The sequence below is a fragment of the Dryobates pubescens genome, chromosome 32, assembly GCF_014839835.1.
Source record: "Dryobates pubescens isolate bDryPub1 chromosome 32, bDryPub1.pri, whole genome shotgun sequence".
Classification (NCBI taxonomy): Eukaryota; Metazoa; Chordata; class Aves; order Piciformes; family Picidae; genus Dryobates; species Dryobates pubescens.
In genome coordinates this window covers 10,596,718-10,624,549 of record NC_071643.1, presented here as the reverse complement: position 1 = coordinate 10,624,549, position 27,832 = coordinate 10,596,718, and the positions used below count along the sequence as shown (strand labels likewise).

Below are 27,832 nucleotides of genomic sequence, written 5' to 3'. Positions count from 1 at the left end.
TGTTTGATTTGCAGAGTCCAGCACCTGTTATAACATCATTAGGCTTTGGATTATACCCCAAACACTAATTTACTGCAAGCCCCCTTCAAGTTATCAGCCAAGGCTCTGTGTTACCGCCATTTTCTTGGTCAGTGGTTTGCAATGTCCCGCAATAAGATGAGCCTTAGCATGGAAGGAGTGAAGAAATGAATCTGATGGATAAATGCTGGAATGGCAGCTGAGCTCTGCAATTTGAGTGGCCACAGGCAAAGTGACAGTTTGATGTTCTTGCCAAGCACGGTCCTGTGGGCAGTTGAGTGCAAAAACTGAAAGGGCTGAAGGAGAAGTTAAAGTCACTGCACTTTGTGGGTATTAACCATGCCAACAGCACTAGCAAGAGCATGGAAAATGCCTGAGTTCTGGTTTTGGCAGGCAAAGGCAAAAATATTTGGACTGTAGTGTATTGTACTGTAAGAATGAAGAGTCTGCATTAGATTAATGGCTACGTGCTCTTACAATCTTTGTGTGCATCGCTTCAGTTTGCTGCCTTAGTTGGTTTTCCTTTTACAGCTGAATTGTGGAAAAAATCGCCTCTAAAGATAGGAGTGGTAGTCAAGGTGCAGCTGGCCCAGAAGAATTAGTAAAATTGTAATTTGAAATTTGTTCTCTTGCCTTATTTTTATTTATTTAATTTGTCCCCATCCTTTTTTCCCCCCTTCTCACTGGAGAAGTCTCAGAGGGGTAAAAATATGAACACTTTTTCTCATTTCACCTTTAAATCTTCTTGTTCGAATACTAGAAAATACCAATAGGAAAAACAACATGGGTATTTGTTAATTTATGACAAGACTATACTTGTAATAAATAGTGCTTTCACATCAAGTCAAGGTAAAGAGACATTGTCAGTACAACTCTGGTCTTCATAGAATCATAGAACTGTTAGGGTTGGAAGGGACCACATACTAGATCAGGTTGCTCAGAGCCACATCCAGCCTGGCCTTGAAAACCTTCAGGGATTCAGCATGGTTTTACATGTCAGAAGATTTTGTACTGGTATTTCTTTTAATTTCCCTGCTTTTGTGTAAGCTTTAGTTCCATTTCTTTGTGTTTGACAGTTTTCATGGTACTCTTGGTTTCATTTCAACAAATATTTTGCGTTTATTTACTTTAGATAAGTCAGTGTATTTCTTGCTGCTGAGGTAGTTGTGTAGGAGTGAGGATTCATAAGGGAAATGATGGGCCATTCAGCCCCTTCAATCTTGACTATTTTGTTTTCCCAGTGGTTTGCAGTCCCATCATCACAGCTGTCTTGTTTCTTTTGCTGAAGTCCTTCAACACCAGTTTTCAAGCTAAAGTGATGAGGGACAACTGGGCTTCTTATAGCCCTTTCCTTCCTACTCATGTTCTTAGAGTTTCATGAGAGACTGACAGAAAAAGCAGCCTCAAGAAGATAGCAAAAGGCTATCAGAGTTCTACGTCCAGATGCATTCCTGGACTCTTAGCACTGACTATGCAAAAGAGCTATATGGGGTTGCCTTCTGAACTATGTGAATCATGAAAAATTCACAGCAAAGATCTATCATGTAGAGTGGCATCCTTTCATAGAAACCATAGCCTTTGTGCACGATTATTTTAAAAGAAAAGAGTTATAATCCTGTATGTCCTTAAACCCTCCTAAAGGAATTCGATGTGTATTTTCTGCCTTTCAGTGCATTTAATTCCGGTAAACCCCATCAGGGAAGATGGGTTGAATCCTAAGAGCCGAAAGAGAATAATGCCTGATTTCCTGACTGAGCCTCCTGCAATAGATCCCATTTATGAAGCTCGTGTTTACTGCAATATTCCCAGCATTGCTGAACGCAGCATGGAAGGTAAGCTTGGTCAATGTCAACAACACTTCACATGCTTGTTTCTGTGTGCTGTCACTGAAAACAGTAACTGCACTGTCAGTTCTTTGGTGCTTGGAGAAGGCACAGCAAACACCATCTGGCTGCTGAATTATAGAATCAATTAGGTTGTAAAGACTTAAGATCATTGAGTCCAACTGTTAACCTAGCGTTGCAGGTCACCACTAAACCATGTCCCAAACCATTAGGAATAGTCAGCTGGAAGGCACATTTGCTTTCTTTTCCCTATAGTGACTGCAGCAGCAAGTTAGTCTGAACGATCTCCCTTCTTAGAACATCCCACTAATGCGTGTAAAATAAATTACAGACTGGTCTATCAAAAAGCTCCAAATTGGACATGCTGCAAAATTCCTCATTATGACAGAGGTCTGGAAGACGTGTCATTGAAGTGGGATAATCTTATTGTGTTGGCAGAATTCAATACTTGTACAGCTGTTGGATTTAGATGTACTATGAAGCATGTGCTAAGAAATTGAGTCTTGCATAAGTTATATTGCAAAATAAAGGTGAAATGTTTTGGGGACAATAAGTATCATTTCTAATTGGGGTTTTCTTTCATTGCAATGCCAAAGCTATCAAGCTAATTACATGTGCAAGAAGAAGCATTTAGATGACATTTACTTAACTTTTAAAATGTTGTTGTTTTTTTTTTTTCCCCCACTCTTTTTTTTTCTTCTTTCTCCACTTTAGGTCATGCACCTCATTATTTTAAGCTTGTGTCAGTTCAAGTGTTGATTCGACATGGTGATAGGTATCCGCTATATGCCATTCCCAAGACAAAGAGACCTGACATCGACTGTATGTTGGTGCCTAGCAGGTAAAATTCTTGGCTCTTATCATTCCTGAGTGAGTGTTTTGCCTGATAAGTATTTTGTTCCTCTTCAGAAAACAATTTGCACAGCTTGAACTACATTGTGACTTCTAATCTTTGTGTGTGTTGTCAAGGATTTGAAAAGCAACTCCTGTATCAGTGGCGTAAGGGAGTTCCTTTGAAACAGGGTCCTTTGCCCGTGCAGGCCAGAAGAAATTCTTGGTATATTAAAAAAGCAAAATCTACTAAATTGAACCTTTAGGGTAACATTCTTCTTTTACACATTTTTCAGAATGTAAGTACAGTTTTTGAGTACGTCTCTTCCATTTCAGCTGAGCATCCTTCCTGTTGTGTGAAAACAAAAAGGTCTGAGCTCATCACTAAGAAAACTAAGATTGGTGGTTTAGATTTTAATTTTTTTTTACTCTTCAGAAATACAGGTTACCAGAGTATCAAAGTTCAGGGGAAAAAATGGGGGGTGTCCATTTAAGTCTTAGAAGTTGAACAAAAATTTGTTACTTGAAAACCGCCATTGAGTAGTTCCTACTCGCTGTTTAAAATTGTCTGTGAGATATTTGTGTCTGACTGCTATTAGAGCATTATTTCCGTTTCTGTTTCAGTGTGGTGTGCTTCTGCCTAACATCATGTCGTTGTAGTTTGGCCATACTTGCCTTCACACCTGAAACAGTCTGAACTGTAGATAGGGTTTGAATTTCTTCTTTTCCTCATGGAAGAACCTTTCTTGCTTGCACTTTGCTCATTGATAAAGATTAGTTGTGATGTCGGGCAGTAGAAATAAACTGATAATGTAAACCACCATATCACCATACTTCGTCTCTGCTTGTATACATTTATTTTGCTCCTTTGAAGTAGGATCTGTGGTGTTGGGTTTGTGGTTTCTTTTTGTGGGATTTTTTTTTTTGTCTTTTTATTTCTCTTTTTTGTTTATTTTGTATTATTTTTCAAATTGAGGACTTCCCAGTGAACATGCTGAATTCTTACAGGTAAAAGTTTTTATTGATATTTTTCTATCAGGTGTGTTATGAAAACCTCTGGGCAAATTTACACCTTCATGCTGCTGCCCACTCAGCAGTGTCAGTGGTGATTTCAGGGACTGGGGTACGCGTCTTCTCTGTATACTTGCATACATTACTCGGGGCAGGAGGCATACAAAGCAGTGTAGATATACCATAAATATAGCATGTAATCTCTTCTGTCTTTAAGGAAATGACATTTCTTTTGTGGTGTAGAATTACTCAGAATTGACTTTACTCTGCCATGCTGCAAGTGTTAACATCATACTGAAAGTGCATTTCTCACTTATATACATAGAATCAATAAGGTTGGAAAAGACCTCAAAGATCATCAAGTCCAACCTATCACACAATACCTCATGACAACTGAACCATGACTCCAAATGCCACATCCAATCCTCTTGAACACCACCAGGGTCGGGGACTCCACCACCTCCCTGGGCAGCACATTCCAATGGCCGATTACTCTTTCTGGGAAGAACTTTCTCCTCACCTTCAGCCTAAACCTCCCCTGGCACAGCTTGAGACTGTGTCCTCTAAATCAAATATACATTTCTTGTTTTGGTAGATTATTGAGCTGTATTCCTTTAACATTTTAGTAGCTTCTAGTCATCAGTAGCATTTATGATTTTACCTTTGTTTGAAATTACCTGTCCTTTCAGTTTTTCCTCAGTCGGCTTTTAACAAAAGATTCTCTCTGAAGAAGATAGATGGATTATGGTACCTTTACAGGTTTGTGATTAGCTGGCCTATTGCAATTCTGTTTGAGAAAATGGACCCATTTTCATATCTGCTTGTCAGTTTCTGGCAGCAGTAATATTGCACAGCTGTAATGTTACTAAGTTATGCTGAAGTAGTATGAAAGAATAGTTGAAACTAAGTATGGCTTCATCCAATACCTGTAAAATCTATGATCAGCTTGGTTTGTCAAGCAGTGGCATTCAATGGTCTTACCTAACATCCTCCAAGAGAAGTTTGACTTCTTTGAGAGATGCCCATCCCCAGCAGTGTTCTGTGCCTGCTGCACACCAGCTGCCTTTCTAAAATTAGATGCACGCCCCTGAGACTGCAGACAGGAGACCAAACCCCAGCTATCTCTGCCATGGAGTTGCGTAGGCAATGAATTTCTTTAACAAGATGAAAAATGAATCATTTGCTAATAGGGATGATAACACTTTTAATGACCTGCATGAAATACTGTGTAAAGAAATAGATGCCGATTCCTTCTGGAGTTCTTAAAGGCTCTGTTCTCCTGATCTTGCTCAGTATCAGTCACCTTGGAATGTGTGTGAGGAAACTTTATTGCAAAGATGTCAACTGCAAGTTGTGAATAGCTGTATTTCTAAATATTATAGTGCCACACAAGACCTTAGTTTTGGATTTGTCAGAGTTTTTACAGCTATTTTCACTTCAGTTTTAGATAAGGAATACAATGTAGGGGCCCTGTAGGCAGAGAAAACTGTCCATAAAAGGCAACAAAGTAGTGCAGCTTTTGACAGTGCTACAGACTGACCATGACAAGCAGTTAAGAGGGCATAGTGTCGGGATTTGTAGATACCCTTGACTGTTACTGATGTATGAAGCGTTAGAACATAATGTATAGATGATATATCCACTAACTACTATTCACAGCCACTAAAAATGAGTGGAGAACCAAAAAGACCTTGTCTCCTAGAGAACAAAAGTTCATGTAAAATAGAAGCTTCTGGCCAGCTTGGAAAGGGCAGCAGGAAGGTTAAAGGAGTTGGCTCTGTGCCATGCTGTCCAGATGTGTTGAAGCTGACCTTTCTGAATAAAGCTGGAATTGTTACTGTTTCTGCCATTATTTGGGTGGAACGTTTATTACTTTAACATCAGGAAGCTATTTGCTGCTTCTGGCTTTTTGTGATGTAAATGTGGTGCTTGATTGTAAATGTATTTACGTTGAGAATATTACAAGGTGTATAATTGCTGCCTTTGAATAGAGGGTTTCTTGCTGCTGTGTAATTAAGCTGAGATATCTGATCGAAAGTCTGGCTTGTTTAAGCTTTCTGGACTTCTGTTTCAGATCAGTATGCTGCTCATACTCAGTCTGTTCTTTATTTGACTTGGCACTCAGCTGATGGAATTCATTAATTAAGCAGATTATGCTACAGCCCCATGGACCTCTAATGGGTATGCAAAACAGCCTTGAGGTCACGATTCAGTATTGTGAATTATGGATTGTGACATAGACATTTGGAGTGAATATAAGCAAATGGATTAAATGCATTTGAGATTTCTTCCATCTAAAGCTTCAATTAATATTATTATTTTCATTGTTCTGGATGCAAATTTCCAAAGGGAACTCAACAATGGCTTGTTTGGGTTTTTTTTTCCCCCTCCAAAAAAATTAATTGAATGATGTTATGAAAATCCTTTCATTTTAGTGTTTGCTTATGTGTGTGTGTGTGAGAAATTAATTAATCTCCCATTTCTTTTTCCCTTTGTGTTGTGCATCTATAGTGTCAAAAGCAAAATCATATGCAGTGTTTCTTCACTCAGTTGGTATGTGAGACAGAAGAAATGCATTTTGCAAGATGCTAAAATAATTTCAGAAGGCTGCTATAATTTGCTAATATGCTGGGTTAATTGGCATATGCTCTGAGGCATTTTGAGAGGTGTTGATGTTAATCATAAGAAGCTTAGTGACAAATATTTGAATTTTTAAGTTCTGTATGCATGAATGGAAACTGACCAAGAAATAAGAAGGAAAAGTGTGAGAGGGGCCAATTATTGTCCTGTGCACTAAAGGAGGTGTAGCTTTGACTTGGAGTGAGGTCAAAACACGATCCTCGGCTGAGGTCGTCTCTGACTTTAATGACTCAGAGCATTGAAGTAGACTGAATCACCATAGAGTTTGCTATAGAAATGTAAAAGCTGGAAGAGCTTTATGAGCAAGTCCCAACAGTACTGATGCTGTCTTAAGGGTCTAAACAAGGGTGTTTAGACTCTTGTAATCTGTTGTTGATTTTAGTGGCTCCTTCTAAAGAGGAAACAGTGTAGTCCTTTGATCTAACACTTTTTTATCTACTTGGACTTCATGGAAAACACATTTTGTTTTTAGTTGAAGTTATAGAATAATTGTTTTACTTTTTCAAGAGAAAAGGGACTTGCTTTTGGTGTAGTTAGCAGACAGCATCTGGTTTGATATGGTTACTGAAAGGCACAGTTAATTTGTGAAATGCTTGATGTCTGCCTGGCATGGTCACATTTACTCACTGAGTGTCACTTTGAGGGTTCTGCAGCTCCTTGTGAGAAGGCTGGTCCTCTTGGCTTTTGCAAATTCTGCATTTTCTAATGAAAGTGACATGTGCATAGATAAAGCTGTTTGGGAAGTGGAAAAAAAAAATAATTAAAAAAAGTCAGTATCTCATTTGTGTCTATATCAACCTCCAAAAGTTCATTCCTGAGGGATATAGATCTCCTGCAAAACTTGAGAGCTGTGCGAGGACATCACTGTGCAGTAACAGATAAATAAAAATTCTAATCCTTCTGAATTCTGTGAAGCATCCATGATCTGCCATAGTTTTCTGCTTGATTAATTATTCAGTTTGAACTGTTAAATAAATGACTCTTAGTAATTGATCTCAATAATTAAAGTAGTTCTTCTGTTGCAATTTCTCTTTCAATCATAACCTTGACCAACATATTTTTTGTGTCTATAGCTTTGCATGTTATGGTGAAAGTACATTATTGATGCCACCCTTGAATTTTTATGAAAGTGTAAATTGTTTCATAAATTCTGTACTGCATCTTAATTAGATCAACTTTATAGACTGTCCCAGTCCCAAATTTGTAGGTGGTTCAAAAGAATATTTGGTTTAATGAGTCAGAGGACAGGTTCAGCGCTGCGGTTTGTTCACTGTCAGGTTGGTGGAAGAAATGTGGCTTACACTGTACTTCGTTTTACAGCACGAGGAGGAGAAATAAGACAATAGTTCAGTGGTCCAATAGCTTAGATAGGAAAGACTGTTAAAGGAATCACAGCCTGTTCCAATTGAGCAATGAATTCTGGTAAAAAGCAGTCCTTATATGACTAAACAAAAGGATGGAGGGGTGGGGAATTTTAACCAAAATTAGCTTTGTTTGGGCTGATTTGCATCTTAGGTCTAGAGAAGGAACAAAACTCTGTAGATCTGATTTCTATTTATGTTTTAATTCTTTAATAAAAACAGTTTTGGCTCTTAAGAAATTCTTTCAAAAGTAGAATGAATCAATAGCATTATGTTCCTGTATGGTCCCAAAACAAGTAGTCCTGAGAAGCAAGGATAGTTTTCTTTTTGCTCTCTGAATTAACTATTAGGTCTTCATGCTGTGATTCTTTCTATTGTTATTGTTGATGTTGTTATTACAAAGGCAATTAGCTCAATGCTCCAACCTCTTACCAAAAGAGGCTTTCATGCACTCAAAGAGCCTGAGCATCACTTTTTTCAGGGGCAGAAAGCCCCAAGGCCTCCCATAGCACCTCTGAAACTCCAACCTTGAAGTCTTAGATTCACTTAGTGACATGGGGGTGAGGTGCAAAAATGTCCTATATTGAAGTTTCTGTGTTGCTGTGCAGAACTTGAGGCTTTTCTATATAACATGTTTGAATTTAGTGCTAAGCTGCATGAGTTTTATTTCATATCTGTGTGTGTAGGTAATAGATACAATAAATGTATTTGCTTGCATGTTTCTGACACAATATTTTGTGCCCTTACAGTCAAGCCATCCAAAATCTCTCAGGAGATTTTCTGAGGTATCATGTGCACGTGCCCACTCTGGTACTGTATTTCTCACTTTGCTGAGCTAATTTGGAGCAACCAGCAAGTTAGTCTTTGTTTCTTGTAAAAAAAAAAAATATATATATATATATATATATATATTCAAATACCTCTGCAGATTTTGTATCTAAACTCCTCAAGGAAGAAGGAAATTGTTACTGAAGGTTGTCAGCTCAGTTGCTTGCAGCAATACACAAATAGCTTATAGAGTAGCACTGTGTGGTTTCTTCCCCTTTACGCTGCTTAGGGTGTAGGCATAGGAGATGACATTTCAGTATTAAAGCGTTTTAAGACCTTTATAAATAAGACATTTAAATGTTGACTAAGGATTTAAGCATTGATCCACATTAATGCTAGTGTGTGAAAACCACGCTATTAAATCTAGAATCTGTTATCCCAGTGTTTAGTTTGTAAATAGCAAAAACAATAAGCTGAATTAATTGTCTGAGGGAAAAGCACCCTCGGTTTTGTTACTGATAAAACCTATTTTACAAAAAGAAAATTAGCAAATTATCAAGCATTAAAAATTAAGATACTGATTTCCCATTTTTAATCTTGAAGAGGAAGTATGGCTCCTGCTGATGGTGTTAGGTGAGAAGCCATGCAGACAGAATTTGAAATATTTATGTTATTAATACATTTCCTGAGTTTTGCAGCTTAGCGGCAAATTACAGAAGAATATCTTTTTATCTCATTTTTATTGCCTGTTAACTTTTATGGAAGTAAAATTTTAAGGCTATTTCAGTCTTTTCAACTACACAACTGAGTAATTTTCTTTGCTTCCTGCTCAACCAGCCCCAGCAGTCTGAGCGGTGTTGCCTAGATACTCCATCTCCTGCGGCATCTGTAAATTGGCCAATTCAACAGGAGGATTCATATTCTGAAGAAAAGAGGAACGGTGGGGTGGGGAGGGAGAATAATTTGTTAGCTGGTAGCCTGTGTGGTGCTGTCAGTTTTGTTGTTGAGAAAAATCAGTTTTTATTGCCTCAGCTTTATGGGGTTAAACAGGACAATTGCTGGAATGTTCAGAATTTGGTTACAGGAGGATTCATTCAGGAGGGAAGTATCTTAATGTCTGTCTCCTTCAGGCAGAGAGGCTCTTGTTGCTGTTGTTTGATTTTTAGTTTTATCTTCCCCTGGAACATATTTAACAAGCAATAATCTTTGAATTTATGTTCAGAAATATGTCTAGCAGTCATATTTCATCATTCACTTCTGTAAGCATGTGCTTGACTTGTGCTAGCTTTAAAAATAATATGGCTCAAAGCTGAGTAGCTTGCATCTGTATATGTATGCAAAAAGCTTTTTTTTCATACACTGTTACATAACTTGATCATTTATCATGCATTTTGTTATTTTTTTCTTGGATCTTTACCTTGTCCATCATTTTTTAGGTAAATCTTTTGCAAAGCACTGATAAATACTTTCCTTTCTTCCTTCCCCCAAGTGATTGCTTGATGGTTTTATTGGTACAGGTTTGATCCTGTTAGAATTCATGGTTTTGTAAGCAAGGCAGCAAAAGCAACAGAAAAGGCACTGCAGTTCTTGTAGTTCTTTTTGCACAGCTGTCTGCAGAACTTGCTAATGAAATAAACAGGTGTTAAGAGTTAGGGCTCGGCTGGCTAAGAAACCAGTGACGCACACTCTGTAGGAAACTTCCCAACGGGAAGAGAAGGGAATTAGGTAGAGAGACTGATGGGTTGGGAAACAAAGCTAAATCAGCTTTAATGAAAGTAACAACAATAAAACAAAATAGATATTAATATATGCCAACTAATGTTGAACTTGACCCCTGATGACATCACCGTCGCCACTGGTGTCATGGACATGAACTGGGGAAGTCACAGACTGGACTCTGTGGTAGATGGAAACTGGATTCAGGAGCTCATGGATCAGGATCAAAGGCAGAATGGACAGAGTTCTCATATACCAGGCACTGAAGAAGGGGAAAAGAAGGAGAAAGAGGAGCTTGACCCTTCTGATACCTCAGCTTTTTATATTGAATATGATGTGTATGGAATGGAGTACCTTGATGGTCAGTTCTGGGTCACCTGTCCTGTCTGCTCCTTCCCTCAGGTGCCACCTTTTACTTAGAGCTCCCCAACATAGTACAATAGATTTAGTAGTGACCTTGGTGTGCACCCCAATCCTTGCTAGCAAACACCAGCCGTCTGTGTTGTCACTGCTAGAGGCAGCATCTGTCTGTGACGACACGCTATGAACTTCAGAAAGTGTCATCACTGTGAAGAGACTGAGCTGAAGAGTAAAATAACTGAACAGAATTAGTGCTGTTCTAGCTGAGACCAGGACAAGAGGGTTTAAAGAAGATTGTGATTGACAGTTGATTTGTGTTTAGAGGTTTTTTTAAAGTGCAGAGTTTAGAAAATTGGTCGCTCACCCTGCTATGTCCTGTAATAAGCTTAAAAAGCTATTTGCTAGTGGATTTAATATAATTTTCTTCACTTAATTCTTCCATTTTCAGATTGCACTGCTGAGCTGTGAAAACAGTGAACTGTACAGAGTTTGGTTACAGGAAGCCTCCATTGCTTTAGGAAGGAACAAAGCCTTTTCTGTGTACCTCTACTGGTTAAATGTTGATCTTCATTTACGTTGTTAAAATTGCAATGTACAGAAGTTAGGAATTTCATGTCATAAATTAACTGGTTGTACTTTCAATTTGTAAAAATGAAAATACCATTTTGGTTTTGCATTTTTTTTTAACTGGCAGTTGTACTATAGTTTATCACAACATTTTCATCCCGAGATTTTTTGTTTTAATTACAGAATGTTAGGGGTTGGAAGGGACCTCAAAACATCTAGTCCAACCCCCCTGCCAGAGCAGGTTCGCCTATACTAGGCCACATTCAGTTCAAGCTTTATGAAATTCTATGACAATGAACTCCCCCTCTATTGACTGAGGCACGCCTGTACAGTGACCTCCTGTACGGGCACGCTGTGAACACAGCTCTGCAGGCGGTGTTTTCTGACATTTAAGAGAGTTCCTCAGTCGGCTGTTTTGTGTGTTTGTCCTACTCAACTTGGGAGTCCAGGCACTCCTTCGTACCTCGGTGTTATCGCTCCCTCTTGTGGTCATTGCTGCTGCGGAAGGTTTTTTGTATCCTGAGCTTTGTGGCTCTAGGGAAGTGGAAATATAGAATAAACACAAAGCTCAGACTTCTACAGAAGTTATATGAGCAAATTTATCTTTTTTTTAAGATATACAATCTTTTTTGGTTGGTTTTGAGCAACAAACTATTCACTGTATTCAGCCTGCAAGCCCTATTACAACAAGACCCATCTGGGGCAGAGCTGAGTTATCAAAGCTTCTGTACAGAAGTAGAGAGGTGATTGTGTGACGCTTGTTGAATGCTGGCATTTAACAAAAAATCCCTATAACAGTGATGCATGTTTCTGACACATGTTGTGTCTCTTTGCCAGTTGTAACCATGGCTTGCATCATTAGGGTATTTCTTCTGTTTGGTGTCCAGTGGTGGACTGTTTTTTCCTGGGTAATAATACAATACTCAAAACAATGACTTTCAGTTTTAATGGGGCCACTGGATACTACTTTCCAGGCACTGTTTAACTGAGGCTACATATACTATTTCATCTGAGGCCCAAAGTAATTAGAAGTAAAGGCTGAGAGTCTAGTCAGCATTGTACATGATAAAACTTGAGGGTGTCCTTCAAGATCTACTTAAAATCTTGGTTAATTTAACCCCTTTAGATTGTTAGTGCTTTTGCCGGTGTTGTCAAATTCACTACCCTATTAGTGATTGTATTAAAACCCAGAAGTATCTTACAAAGTGACCTACTGAGAAGCAGCATAATTTCAAGATGACAAGACATTGATTTCCCTATGGCTCTTTGATAGTTAGGAAGTAGTTCGATTTCGTTGCATGTTTTTAAAAGTCCTGAGTAAGAGCAGATGTTGTCTGAATGGCAAATAATGTCACACCATGAAATTTCTGAGCTGACTTACTTGGAATATTTGACTGTCTTGAGCCGTTTTCCCATATGCCTTTGGAAGTTTTCACATTTTGCTTTGTCTCTCTAGGAAACCTTCTCATCCTCAGCTTGAAGCTTTCATTAAACATATGTCCAAAGGCTCTGCAGCCCAACTGGATGGTTCCCTGAGCAGCCTGCCACGTTACCCTAGTCATTCCTTGTGTGAAATGGGAGAGCTTACACAGACAGGTGAGTTTCCATGGCAGCTCTTTGTTTGCTTTTGCTGCATTGAATACAGTCTACAAGAAGGGATCTTCTGTTTTTATTTATATTTAAATAAAAGCTTCCTATAAAAAAAGCATTTATAATGTTGGTCATTATAAAAGACACTGAGCTGCTGGAACAGGTCCAGAGCACTGAGAGAAGGGTTGTGACCTCTGCTAGCGAATGTATTGTTCAGTTTATCTGCACCCAAAGGATGGGGGAGATGGGACATAACTGGGAAATGTCATCAGGGATTTGACTGTGTAAAAGGAAGTGTGCAGAGAGGCAGGGACTATTGTGGTGCTGGGGTATTGGAAATATTAGAGACAAAGAGTTTGGGATTGGAGAGGGAAACTGGAAGTAGTGCTGGACCCAGAGCGGTGATAAAAGGCCATTTTGGAAAAGATCCGAGACTGCTGTAAGCAGGCAGTAGAGAACACGAGGGGAACCAAATGTAAGACAACAGAAGTAGCGGAGTGAAAGATAAGGAAGACAGATGCATAGAAACAAGTTGCCAATTTGTAAGAAACAGATTTTCAGAGATTCCAGAGTGCTTGGCATTGTTTGTGTTCTCCATGCATAACCACCACCTGAACTGCTATGAACTGAAATCTGTGTGGGTGTTTGCACTTACTTTTCTCTATGCATTTATGCCAGTGCATCAAAAAGGAAAATACACCAGTGCTTTCCCTGAAATGTGGAAATGTACTGTTGCACAACAGGTTAGAAATGTGGTTGTGAAAGAGTTAGTCATATGGATTTTTACTTTCTTTCAACATTCATTAATTGGAAAATTCCCATGAATAATCCTTTTCTGTTCAAATTCTAACACTAATCTGTTCCATTTTATTCCCAGTTCTTGCTTTTACCTGTGCTGTTCTTCTAATCTTAAATACTAATTACTGAAAGAACATGTCATGGTGGCTCTGGGTATTCAGTGGCTTTGGAGACTGGCTAAGAAAAAATGAAAGCAGTATTGAAGATTTGGGAAGTCAGTGTCATTTTCGTCTTGCCAACAGCCTTTCCAGGAAACTCCTCTATTGTTTAGTCTTAACTCTTGCTTGTCAAATCCTTGTATGTTTTGGGATCCCGTCAGAAGAAATATTTGTGTTAGGCCATCATAAAATCTTGCTAAGTAACATCAGGAGAAATCTTGTTAGGCTACCAAGAAACTCCTAACAGCACATTGTGTGTGAAACTGACTCCATCACTGCACACAGCTTGTAACTGAGCGGGTATTTGTGATTCCTGTTGCCTGTGGCAACTTCTGTAGATGTTCTAGTGCATAAAGGATTCATGCATGTTGTTTTGCTGCTACAAGAAGATAGCACAAGCAAGGTGGATTTGGGGGTGGAGGTTTTGGCATGCACAGAAGAACATACATCTTCTACCTTTTCAGCTGGATAAAAGCAGAATCTTAATGTAAAAGTTACCATGCACTTTGAATACTTCCTGAAGGAAGATAGAGAAGAAGTTCTGTGTAATTACTACACCTCACCATGCTGTTTTGTGAGTTCACACACTAATTTACATTCTGTGTATTCATTTTCTGACTGCTGGCAGTTTTACTGGCTGCCATAAATGTACAGGGACCATGGCATTCACTGCTTGCCTGAAAACCTGCCTGGTGTGCACTCTGGATCCATTTTAATTCCTGTCTTACTTTTATAGTCATGTTAGATCCAATCAGTCTGTGTCTGTAGTACAAAGAACAACTATTAAACGACCAAGGTTTTTAAGAGGTTTTATTGAACCAGCTTTTGCTTTCTGTATCATAGAGTTATTTTGGTTGGAAGAGATCTTTAACATCATCAAGTCCAGCTGTTAACTCAGTGTCCCTCAACATCACATTTCCACATCTCTTAACTCTCTCCAGGACTGGTGATTCTACCACTTCCTTTGGCAGCCTGTGCCAGGGCTTGACAAACACTGTAAGGAAGAATTTTTTCCTAATATTCAACCTAAACTTCCTCTGACACAACTTGAGGCTGTTTCCTTTGTGCTGTTGCCTGTTACTTGGCAGAACACATTGACCCCCACCTTGCTACAGCATCCTTTCAGATAGTTGCAGAGAGTGAGAAGGTCTCCCTTCAGCCTGTGTTTCTCCAGGCTGAGCAACCTCAGTTCCCTCAGATGCTTCTTGTATCTCAAATTAGCTCCCAGAATTGAAGAGATACTGAAGAATAGCAGGTATCATGTATTTCTTTCAGTTTCCTAATAGGCAAGCACAGGTGAAGTTCAGTTTTGAAGTTGATAACTTTTCAACCAACTGTTAATTTATCAGTAAGACTGTTAGCTGTGGCTTTTTTATTTCTCCAGACCTAAGAAGAGTATAGTCATGTGTGGTAATTTCTTTAAAAATTCTCTTTCAGGGGTAGTGCAGCACTTGAGAAATGGACAACTATTGAGGGAAATTTATATAAATAAGCATAAACTGCTGCTGAGTGACTGGACAGCAAAGCAGCTCTACTTGGAGACAACGGGGAAAAGCCGAACCCTGCAGAGCGCGTTGGCGCTGCTCTACAGTTTTTTGCCAGATTTTGACTGGAAGAAAATTAATATGAGGCATCAGTGGAGCACCATTTTCTGCTCTGGAAGCTGTGACTGTCCTATGCGAAACCACTACCTAGAAGAGGAGCAGCGCAGACAGTACAGTTTACGGGTGAAAAACAGTGATTTGGAGAAAATCTACGTGGATATGGCCAAGATTGTGGGCATTCCCACCAGGCAGTTGAGAGCTTCGAACCCAATAGATTCTCTCTTGTGCTATTTTTGCCACAACGTCAGTTTTCCGTGTACCAAAACTGGCTGCATTGCTATGGAACACTTCCAAGTCATCAAAAGACATCAGTTGGAGGATGAGAGAGAAAGACAAGAAAAGAAACTTTATTTCTTGTATGCACTGTTGGCTACTCATCCTCTCCTCAACCAGACTGTCAATCGGCTGCAACGCATTGCAGAAGGCAAAAAAGAGGAAATATTTGTCCTTTACTCTGCACATGACGTCACATTGTCACCTGTTCTTAGTGCCTTGGGCATCACAGAGGCCAGATTTCCTAGATTTGCTGCCAGGTTAGTTTTTGAGCTGTGGCAGGATGGGAAGAGACCCAAAGAACACTTCATCCGCATCCTGTATAATGGCGCCGATGTCACATTCCAGACCTCCTTTTGCAAGGACTATTATAAACGTTCCAGCAAGCCAATGTGCCCACTAGAAAAATTTGTCAGCTTTGTCAAGAGGGATATGTTCTTAATTTTTAACAGCACTAGTTACTATGATGCGTGTCACAGAAGACCACTGTAGAGAAGAAAGGTGAAAAGGAAGTGGTGTTAACTTGTGTTATCAGTTGAAGTCTGTATTCTGGTTGAGGCACAGTACTGGGAATTTTAAGTACAAAAGGATATTGCTTGCAACAGTCTTCAAATAGTTTTATTTTCATTCAGGCTGCTGCTGATCTCCAATAGAAGAACTGAGGGAGTATCTCTGTGTGTGTGCTCACAGATGCTGTGTTACCTGTAATGATAAATCCATGGGCTACTGTAATCTGGGTGTTGCTTGATGAAAATTGAGAGAGCAGAGACTTTTGTTTCTCTGTATTTCAGAGCAATACTTGGATGCCGGAAGTTTGAAACCAAACCCATTCTTTCCCTCCCCACCACTGTCTCACACTCATTGTAAGCAGTTTGTATCAAGGTCTTTATGAATTCCAGGTATCTGCATTAAACTGTTTGTGAGGAATTCTAGAAGCTCCCTACTCAGAAGCATTTTAGGGTTTAGGGGCAGGTCTTTGAAGCAAAGTGCATGTATGCTTACTTCCTGAGCATGTCCAAATGATCCTGTGCCTTTTTAACCTCACAGACCTATAAATGCCTGGCTATTGTTGCCAGTGCCAGAGAAGGGTGTACTGGAAAATGGATACAAACCCCTCTTCTTTAATTGCACTTTCAGCACTTTGAATAGTTCAGACACAGTCCAGAAATACATAAAATCTTGTGACATGACAGTAGGTAGCAAACACTAATGTTGCTACTAAACCTGAGTGAGAAGTTAGGATTAGAAATCAGTTTTATGGTGAAGTGTTGGCTCTTTCCCTTTGTGAACATGTTCAGGCTGCTGTGCTGTGAACAAATCAGTGTTTTAGGAGTTTGATATAGTGATTGCTTGAGACAGCTTGACTAAACACTAAGAGAATTTTGTAGCTGAGTTAGTATTTTTATGGCCTAGGGAGCTCTTCTTTTGTAAGATCAGACCTGTACATACTGTACTGTGTGTATTTATAACACAGTAGATCTTTCTTACTTCTTTAGTTAGTCAAGACTTGTGAAGCTCATTTTTAGACATTTTTTCCCCTTGATCAGGATGTTTAGTCTTAAGAGTAAACTGTCTTTTATGGTGACTTGACGTGTAGATATGAGAACTTCAAACTGCTTTCATCTCTTTAGAAGGAGTAAATTGAAAACTAATTTTTTAATAGAACTAGGAATTTTGTAATGATGAAGGTTTTTTACACCTCTAGGAATTATTTAGTCTGTGACTTGTGATTCAATGGTGCTAGTTCATCAAAGAAAACATAACTCAGCCTAAGTTCTCTGACTATTGGCATTCCACACTGTTTTCAATGGTGCATTTGAAAACGTTTGTTCAAATAAAATTTGGGGACTCTTTGTATAATCCTGTGTTACATTTTTTCTGACTTCTTTTGCTGTTTGCAATAACAAAATCTGTTGGAGCTTTACTGTTTGGTGACCATTTGCAGGAATGTTGCTGAAAATATTATCAAGGGCATATCCCTGGTGTTTCAAGTTAGAAAATGTGAACCCTTCATAGCACCTGCAAATGCCACTTCTGGTGTCTCCAAAAGCCTGTACTAGGAATACCATCTTACCTTGTATCTTTTGAAGATAGACCACAGAACTAGTTTGTTTTGATTTTCTTCTTCAAAAAGATGCCCTTTGTTTTAAAAGTTTGGAGATGCAGCTTTGAGTTGGAGATGTGGATTTGGACAGATTTCTCATTTGTTTGGCTTCGAAAAGCATTGAGACCCCAGACATTAATAGAAGTAGCTTAACATATTTGTAGAAAAGCCAGAGTGCACAGATTTTATGGACTCTGCTGTGCTTGAAGTATCAAGCTGACTTGGGGTAAATCAGTTAAGTCTAATGCCCAGAAATGTGTTTGTCTGTACAGTCATACATCAAGAGAAAGAGTGAGACAGAGTGTCAAGGGTTAGGGCTGAGCCAGCCACTAAACAAGTGGAACATGGTCTCTATGAACCCCTCTTCCTTCCCAATGGCTGATGTGTTGGGAAAGAAACTAAACCAGCTTTACTGTCTGTGTCATGTATAACAAGTTAGCATGAGAGCCTTGGATTGAAGGCAGAAGGGTCAATGTCCTCCTCTGACACCAGCCACTGAAGAAGAGGCTTGACCCTGGTTATTCCTCAGCTTTATACTGACTGTGACACCCACGGAATGGAATCCCTTGTTGGTCCATTTAGGGTTAGCTGTCCTGTCTGCTCCTCCCCAGCAAGTACTGCCTCTTGCTTGCTGCACCACAACTTGGTACACAGGATTTAGCAGTGACCTTGTTCTGCACAGAAGCAAAGTCAAACAGGAGCCTTTCTGCAACCTGACCCTCAGTAGTAACCCCAGTCATCAGCATTATCACTGCTAGAAGCAGCCTGTGTCTGAGAACATGCTGTGAACTTCAGACTGTGAGTAATACTGAGCTGAAAAGTCACATCACTGAACAGAATTAGTTCTGTTCTAAGTCATGCCAGGACACAGATGCAAAAATAACAAATTCCGTTAGTAGCTGCTGTTCCTCATGTTGCCCAGGATGTCATAAAATCCTAGAACTGTCCCAGGTTTGTTCTTTCTGAATGTCTAATCTTGGTAACTGTTGTGTTGAAGAATGTTCTTGATAATGGTGATAGTAAACATGAAGTATTACTACCCTTTAACCAGAGTTCTCTTTATGCTTAGAGAAGTACAAGAACTGGTATTTCCTTCCTTATTTATCTTCTCTCTGCCTTTCCTTCATTGTTACCTGTAAACTTACATTGTGTTTAAGAAGAGTAGAAGAGTGTATGGAGGAATACTTCATGCTCTTGCCAGCCTTGTTCATACCAAGCACTCCCCCACAGCTGTCACTGCTTACCACATGGTCTCTGAATAAAGGGATGATCATCAACATAATGTTTTTCAAGAAAGTTACTGTGGTGCCGGGCAACTTAAAAAGAACAAACATACAGTGTGTAAATAGAGGACCACATGCTGAATGTAACACTTGGGTGGATAAATGTGTAAGAAAGAGGTGCAGCCATATGGGAATGGAACAAGATGAAAGGAGGAGTGCACTTAGTATTGTTGAAGTCTTGTCTGTATTAGTTCTTCTTGTGGCATCCAGTTTGTAAGAGTCAGTACAGCCGGGGCCAGGGCGTGTAGTAGAATGAAAAGGCACCTACAGTATTTTGACTGTTTCCAGTTGTTGCTCTTCCTGCAGACTTTTGTCTTTCCTCTGAAGAATAAAAGAAGTCAATATGAAAACTAACAGGCAAGTAACTTTTCCTCTTTCTAGGGGAAATACAGATCTTACAGTGTATCCTTACGGTTTGCTTACTTTTGCATGGTTTAGTTGATTAGGTGGTGTTGGATGATAGGTTGGACACGATGATCTTGAAGGTCTCTTCCAACCTGGTTTATTCTAATCTAAGCAGATGTATACTTCATTGTTAATGAAACTGCTCCAGAGCTCCAACAAGAATAATACTTTTATGATACTTCAGTGTCTCTGCTGTCCAGACAGCTTTTGAATATCTTCAAGAGCAGTATTTCCTCTCTTCACAACCTGTCACCTCAGTCACCCTTGCAGTAAAAAGCCAGCAACATTCCTTTATATTCAAGTGGAACCTCCTGTGTCTCATTTTGTGCTCACTGCTGCTTGTCTTGTTACTGGGCAGTGCTGCAAAGATCCCTGTTATTTACAACCTCCCTTCAGATATTTGTACACACTCGTGAGATAACTCCTTAGCTGCCTCTTCTCTGGACTAAACAGCCCCAGCTCTCTCAGCCCACCCTCATACAAAAGACACTCTGGTCACTTAATTGTCATGGTGGGGATCTCCACTACCTTCATCTCTCTTGTACTGCGTGTAACAAAAAGCACAGTAGCTGTTTCACCCACAATAGCTTTCCACTATGATCGGGGCGGTGGTAAGAAATCTGGACTGGGGTGTTTAAGGAAAATCTGGAGCAAGATTTTCAAAGGAACAGGAGGGTCAGACTCTTCCTATCATTTAGATGGCTGAAGATGCAGATCAGTTATAGCAAAAGGTACTTTTCATATTTTTGTCCTAATGCCACGAATGTTCCTTTTTTCTGTAGCAGTGAGTGTGAACAAGAACTGATTTACCGAGTTGCTAGCACCTGCTTACCTATGTGTCTGAGGGTCACTGCCTGGACATTATCAAGTCAATAAGGTAACTCACCCCCCACATACTCAGAGAATCTGCAGTACTGAAAGAACGGATGTATTTCTGGTGCTACTGGAAGAACTTCAAGTGTTGCAGAGCTGAGATCTTTCTTGCAAACCTCTGACTTGGCTGTGGTGACAAACAGATAAGCAAATGGCATTATCAAATGTGAATAATTATTAGGCTTTGAAGTTTGACCTGATTTATGATGCAATTTTAATTTGTGAGTGGATTTCTATATGGACTAAGGTAATAAATCAGTTACTTAATTGGAAGAGGAACTGGTGTGAATCCAGTTACTGTGAAATGGATTAATACTCTTTCTATAGAGATTGACTGATGAGTTAGACCAACCAACTTGGGAAACACTGACTTGTGCAGCTGCACAGTTTAGCTAAATGATAGAATGGAAATTAAAAGCTTCCACTTCAAGAAATGCTGTTGGAGATACTGGCTTTGTCTTGAAATTGAGGTAGGAGTGGCACATTTTGTTTGTGTGATGTGTAAACATTTTGAGGTCTCATAGTATTTTTTTTCCTTATCAAAATCAGCTTATTTTTCAGTGCAGTGCTGATGTACAGCCTCCCCTTTGTTTCAGTTCTGGTAGGTATAATGGCTTTAGTTTCCAATGCTCTCTTCAACATTATGAATGCCAAACACCTTGGTTTCAGCTGTTGTGTTCTAATTTTGTATCTGGAAGTGTATGAGAAGGCATCTAAATGCAAAATGTTTGAGTGCAAAATACTACAGAAAGATTCTTTGAAAATACTGAGAGCAAGAGACTGGAGGAAAGAAGTCGGATGCCCTCTCGTGGCGGTTTTCTGTTGTACCAGAAAAAAAAGGGAAAAGGAATCTTAATCCGTGAATTAAACCGGGGGAGGGGGGGAAGCGGTCAACAGCTTTGTGCTGAAATTGCAACACGGTAGAAAACTAGAGTTAAACAGTTGAAGCCAGGTAAGTTGTAGATAGATTTCACCCTGCAGTCCAAAAAACAGACCTCCTTCTCCATCGTTTAAGAGAATGATTGTTTATTTACAGAATATGATCAAAACCTTATGGAATGAAGTAGGAATAATGATGACAACTGTGATGGCTCTTTTGAAGAAAGTCATTTGTGTTGCCACACACAGGTATATTCTCCAGGTTGCTACAGCTTTGCTGTCCTCTGTATCAAATTCCATTCTACTCTTTTCAGCAGAGCAGCTTTTGAAGTTCATGATGGCTATATTGTATGGGACTGTGAAGCAGAGCATTTTTATAATCTCTGTTGGTTTGATGTTTGGTCTTGAGTTTGCCTTGTGATTTGGTTGCTTTCCCTTTTCTACATAAAGGGACCTATGCCACGTGTGCATACTGTGTTGGTACTTAAGTGGTTGACATGTGACAGACTCTGAACTTTGCCAAGTTCCTTGAGACTGAAAATAAATACCATTAAGCCCTTTTTTTTTTTCCCAAAAGTCTTGGGCAGCCATTTTCAAAAGTGATTTAGTACTCCTCTTAAGCTTATTCCTTTAGGATTCCTAACAAAAATAATCATTAAAAAGTTTTCTTCTGATGAAAGTAAAAAAGAATGGTGAAAAAAGAGTGATGGCATTTGAAATGTAAAGCAGTCCAGATCTCATTCTAAGAATAGCCTTTATGGTAGAAGGGAAAAAAATACAGTTGTGGGGAGGAAAAAAAATCTTGTGAGCTGAGGTTGTTGCTGTTGAAGGTCTTTGCAAAACAGGACACATGAGATAAGAAAAACAGGTAACAGAAATAGAAAATGTGGTCTCTTGCAAATTCTGGCATTTTTCTATCCTGGAGCAGGTATGAACAAGCAGCTATTTTGAGCATTCTACGTCAGGAGACTGAGGATCCAGGACCAGCTGCAGGACCAAATGAATGTCAAAGCCCAGTTTCAGAGGTATCCATAGTGTGTATGCATGAGTGCTGGCATGTATGAACAAGTGTAAGAGGCAGCTTGAAGATTAAAGGGTTTGTGACCAGCTGCTGGGTAGATTGAAGGCTTTCCAGCCACTGGCTGGACTTTTGAAAGCAGAGCTGCAGCAGCCTTGCTTCTGTAGGGCTACTGAATTTGTCAGCTCCAAACAATTTTGTCATCAAAACCAGAGTTACCTGAAGAGGGATTCTGCAGATTTAGGTGATGGGATAGTTAACTGTAATACTGCTAAAACTGTTTCTTCCTTCGTAAAGTCTCTCTGCTCCAAAAGCACTGAGCAACAGCGGAAGGAACTGAGACTGATTCCGATGAACTGATAGTGGCCCTCTAATTCCTAATTTTTCTCCTTTTGGACCTGGTCTCATTTGACAGTGATAGTTGCAACAGGATTTTGACAATTTAAGTGCTTCTTTAATTTGAAACCAAACCAGCAAACCCAAACACCTTTGTAATTAACAGGCTGAAGTGCTTTTCTGCTACATCCACATATGCGTAGTTCAGGGAACAGAAGGATAATTAGTGGATACTGGTGTTACTTGCTGTCAAGTGGGCAAAAATAATGTCCACTTGAGTATGTTCTTATTCCTATCTCAGGTGCCAGAAAGGTATCTTTTTTGCTTAAAACCTCTTCCATAGGGCTTAGATGATGTCCATTACTATGTAAAAGATGACATTTGTCAGCAATGTCTGTGTACTCAGCTGTGTTCCTAAGCCTTTAGATGTGACCTCACAGTTCAGTAGGTTTATGGAAAGTTTAAATTGTTAATTATTAACCTCTCCTTCACTCTGCAATAAGGTAATTATGGTTTTGGTAAGAAAGAATGCTGAAATGCATCATCTTGCTGAAGAGTGATAAAAATACCTCTGCTTTTAACAGAGGACTGGGATCAGGCAGGTATGCCTGTGGTGGTTATAAGGAGAAAGGCAGCCAGCTTAAACACGTGGAGATAGACAGGGTCTCATTAACTGTAAGGGCTTGTCATGCATCTGTGCAGCTTCTGCCAGTGCTTATTCTGACTGGCACAGAAGGGGAGCTAATTGTCACAGCAGTATCCGTGTGTCCTGTTACCTGTGTGAAGCCACAGGCTTTGACTGAATCTTGCCTTTTTGTGAAGGACTGACTGCTTGCCATCCTTATTTTTTGTAAAGTGCTCTGTTGGGATGTGGATCTTAACTTCTGTCTGTTGGGCCAATATCCTGCTAGGAGATAAAAATGTTTCAAATCCTGGAAGCACGTGGCATGAGAGAGAACCTCATTTCTCTGTCCTTGACAGCTCCTTGGCAGGGCGGTTTTCCATGCCACAGGTGTGACCCTCTGCTGTAGCCATTAAAGTTACAGTCTGTAGCAGCTGCTGGGGAGCTAACCCTCCATGCTCGCCAGCAGTGAGGATGCAGTTCTATTGCTATGCTTCTGCTGGACACAGTTGAAATCCATTTTATTTCCCACTGTCCTTTTAGTTTCTGTCATTCTCTGATAATTGTGTGGGTCCCTGAGGCACGGGTGTGAGGTTCTTGCCTCATGAGATAGCTCTCTGGCAGAGCTGAGAGAAGATGGCAGGCACCACTGGGGCAAGGCAGGGGTGGGAAAAGAACACTGCTGCCTCTGCCACCTCTGTTGTCACCTCTGCTGTCACCACTGCTCCTGGCTTGTACTCTGACCCTGCAAGTGCAATCTTAGAAGTCCTGAGGTGAAACGAGAAGAGGGAGGGAGGAAGAAATGACAACTCCCTCCTCAGCCAGGTGAGGCAGGCCCACACCGCCCTCTGGTGGCCTATTGCCGTCAGCACCACGTCGGGCATTTGGCCCTGCCGGGAAGCAGGCATCTTTGTGTGGGGAATGTGTGAAGAAAGTACATTTGACAACAAAATGGTGTCCTTTCTCCTACTGTGGTTTGGTTAAGGACAAATAATGATAAGATAGTGGTCACTCAAAAGGCAAAGGCATGAAGAGTGTGAAAGCTGTTGCTAAATTTGTCCAACCTGACCTAGTGGAAAGTGCCCCTTCGAAATTACTTTTTTGACATGTCAATCTGCTTTCTTGGTGTCGAGAGAAGAAGCAATTTCAAACCAATCTTGCTGGAAGTGGCACCAAGGTATTTGCATTAAAAAATGATAGATGCCATCTACCTGATGGATGCTAACAGTACAGGCAAATGAGTGTTGCCCCTTCCCAGCTGTGAACCAAGCTTTGAAAAGGCTCACCTGCACCCAACGGAAAATCCTGAACTCATTCCAACAGGCAATGCCTGTCAGGAAACTCTGGCTGAGAATATGATTCCTTTGTGATTTTACTGACCACTGAAACTGCCAGTTGAGTGAGGACATGTCAATTCAAAATGAGTGGCTACAGAGAAACCTTTTTAGTAATTAAAGTTCTACAAACTTTTGCAAGAAGTAGTGAAAGGAATTTTAACCTTGTTCTTCTGATGGAATTCCAGACTCTGCAATTATATTGGCTCTGAACTGCATCTGCAGTTTTAATATAGCAAGCTGTTCTGCTTCAAGCTGTGGCCTGCTGTGTAGCTGCACTGCTTGGTGTCAAACAGGTGCTAGAGCTCACCTTAGAGGTAAGTAATAGAATGTATATAATTTATACAGTGCTTTGTTGCATTTTTCAAAGCCTCTTTTTAAGATTCTTGGGGATAAAATACACATCAGAAACTAAATACTATTTGAAAATAGATTTTTATCAACATAGAATTACATAGAATAAACCAGGTTGGAAGAGACCTTCAAGATCGTCGCGTCCAACCCATCAACTGTGTTACGCTAAAAGATAAATACACTATTCATCTGATCAGTGTATGTGTACGTCAGTCCAGTGTCCTGTAGCTTAAGTCAACGCTCCTTGTAAAAGTAGGTCTGCAAAATGCTCTTGTTAATTGAATGGAGAATCCATGCTATTCATTTAGGAGTGATTGCTGATTTCTATTTGCTAGTCAGGTGTGTATGAGCTCTAAAAGGATGTCTTTGTTGCAAAATTGTCTTGTCTAGTGAGACCCCTCTACAGAGCTGTGTCCAGTTCTGGGGTCATCAGCAAAAGAGGGAGATGGGTCTGTTGGAGTGGGTCCACAGGAGGCCATGTAAATTACCTGAGGGCTGGAACCCCTCTGCTGTGAGGACACACTGAGAGAGTTGGGTTTTTTCAGCCTGGAGAAGAGAAGGCTTTGTGAAGACCTTGTTGTGGGTGTTCACTATTTAAAGTGGCCTATAAGAAAGGGGACAGACTTTTTAGCAGGGCCTGTTGCCCTGTTACACACAGGACATGAGATGATGGTTTTAAACTGAAAGAGGGGAGATTCAGACTAGAGATAAGGAAGAATTTTTTTCCAGTGAGGGTGGTGAAGCACTGCCCTGGGATGCCCAGAGAGGTGGCAGATGCCCCATCCCTGGAAACATCCTGTATCAGGTTGGATGGGGCTCTGAGCAACCTGCTGTAGTTGAAGGTGGCCCTGCTGACTTCAGGGGAGTTGGACTAGACAACCTTTAAAGATCTCTTCCAACCTATAGCATTCTATGTCATTCTTGTGTGTAAGTCAATTAATTTCCTGCAGCCCCAGACTGATAGTGGTTTACTCTATTGGTTTGCCATTAATCCAACTTGCATAATGTAAGTAATTGTATTTTTAGTCATGAGACTGCTACATGAGATACCATAGTGACAGTATGTGTGCTCTGAGAGATGGCCTTTTACCAAAAGGTAATGGTCAATGTGCTTTGACTGGATAGTGGAAGAAGAAAGTCTTGTCTGTCTGATCTTCACCAGAACCTCAGCTATTTCCCCTAGTGCCGCTTTGATGCTTTAAAGTCTACAATGCAGGAGCAGCTTTGAAGTAGTTGTATTAATCTTGCCATTCTGGTTCTTTCATGAGCAGTATTGTAATCATTAAGATCCATTCTTACTGGGTTTGGACCAAGACTTTCATTCTGAGGCTAGCACTTAGACAAAAAAAAAATATAAAGTTCTCAGCATTTTATTTTTTCATATTTTTATGTAAACCCCAAACTGTAATTCAGTGTAGAATTGATTGAAGTGACTGGAAGGCAGATGCTGAGTTTAATCAAGACTTTAATATATGTTATATATTAATGTAAATCTTACTCCTTCCTTAAAGTAATTCACTATTCTGTTAATGCCTGTGTAAGAAACTGCTGTGTGTGTTGGGGTGAGAAGGGGGAGATTAAATGATCTGAGTAGAACTTCTGACACCGTATGATGCTACTCAGTGTGAAATGACAGCTTCAGCCCACAGGTGATGATTTAGTGTTCAAGTAACTGGAGGGAGGGAATATTTTCCAGTTTGCCTTGGGCACTGAGAGCCTTTGTGCTTGATACATCTTAGAAATTGTCTCTGCAGACTTTCCGTGGGCTGCAAGGACTTCCCAGGGGCTGCAGTGCCTTTCCCTTGCTATTCAGTCCTGCCTTGAGGTAAACTGGCTGAATGCTCCTTAAGCTTGAGGAATAGTTCGCCTTTGATCAGATACAGCCTGAGCAGCGTGCTACTGTTCTGTTCCTTTGCTGACTGCTTCTAAATTGGGCTGCAGACCAAGAGAGGTACCTGGAGTTTGATCATTTCAATTTTATAAAAAACTTGTCAGCACTGTGAGGCTGTGCTTAGAAGCTCTCCAAACAAGAGAAATAAGTTACCAATGTCAAATGAAATTCAAAAGTCACATCAGCGACAAAACTAAGCTGTGACTCTTCTTCCTCCTGGTCCTTTTTGCATCTAATTAAGATACAAATCAGCAGTGTCCAGATCAGAAACTTCACTGGGAGCTGGCCCACTTTTTTGCATAGCAGCTGATTGCCTCAGCGTGTAAAAATTAGTCTCCTGGATGTATGTTCTCTGGTATCATGTAAGAGATTATTGCCAATAGAAATGCACTGTATTGGAGGTCAAGCTGCTCATCTGGGAGCCCTGTACTCGCAGAGCTCTTTCATTTTTGAAAGCTGTTAATCCGCCAGAAACTTATGTTCTGCCACACTTAGTCACTGGTACCACAAATTCCTGCTCTATTTGCCTGCTTTTAAAAGGTGATCCATCCACGGCCAGTAACTTCTTGATTATTAATTTCATGTTGCTTGTTGCGGACATCCCATTAGGAAGTTTCACAGCCTTAACTTGTATACATTTAGCAGATGATGTTCCAAACAAACAAGAATGGATCAGTGAGAATTATGATAAACCATAAAGATGTGAAACCATGTCAGAGGTGGGAAGAAGAAATGTCTAGGACCTGGACTTCTAGCTAAACAAAATGACTTTGTGTTTTAGTCTAAGCTTTTTTATTTTTTAACTTTAGGAGCTAGCCATCTGAAGGGTGATGTCTGTCAGATTCAAAGTAATGTAGTTTAAAATGGAGGGAGTTAATCCTGAGTGGTATCCTTCCTGTGGAATATCTGAATCAGGGTAAATTCATTTAATGACTGATTTAATCTAGAGATTCTTCTTCTCCAGTGTGATTTTAATAGAGCCTGACAGTGTTAATCATCTAAATATGAATGATTGTTCTGAATATTACTGCGTCTAACATTGTCTTTACCAGTCCTGGCAACAATCTTGTGTATATCAAGGGAAAACATTCCTAGTTGCTGTCATTACATGAAGATTTGCTGTGGTCATTTGGCTTCAGACCCCAGGAATATCACTGGTTTCCTGTTCTTGAATTTACATAGCTGGGAACATGT

At 40.0% G+C, this 27,832-nt stretch overlaps 1 protein-coding gene across 2 annotated transcripts in view; it reads left to right on the top strand.

Annotated features, from left to right (window-relative positions):
• Positions 1–17,763, top strand: part of LOC104298189 (2-phosphoxylose phosphatase 1-like) — a 53,680-nt gene extending 35,917 nt beyond the window's left edge. Inside the window, exons 2-5 of one of the 2 annotated variants that reach the window (XM_054175609.1) lie at positions 1,689–1,850; positions 2,577–2,703; positions 12,573–12,712; positions 15,100–17,763. In XM_054175609.1, coding sequence (XP_054031584.1) covers positions 1,689–1,850; positions 2,577–2,703; positions 12,573–12,712; positions 15,100–16,031 — 1,361 coding nt within the window. In that variant the 3' untranslated portion in view covers positions 16,032–17,763. The remainder of the gene's footprint in view (positions 1–1,688; positions 1,851–2,576; positions 2,704–12,572; positions 12,713–15,099) is intronic. The other variant, XM_054175608.1, reaches the window with a different exon arrangement.
• The last annotated feature ends 10,069 nt before the right edge of the window (positions 17,764–27,832 follow it).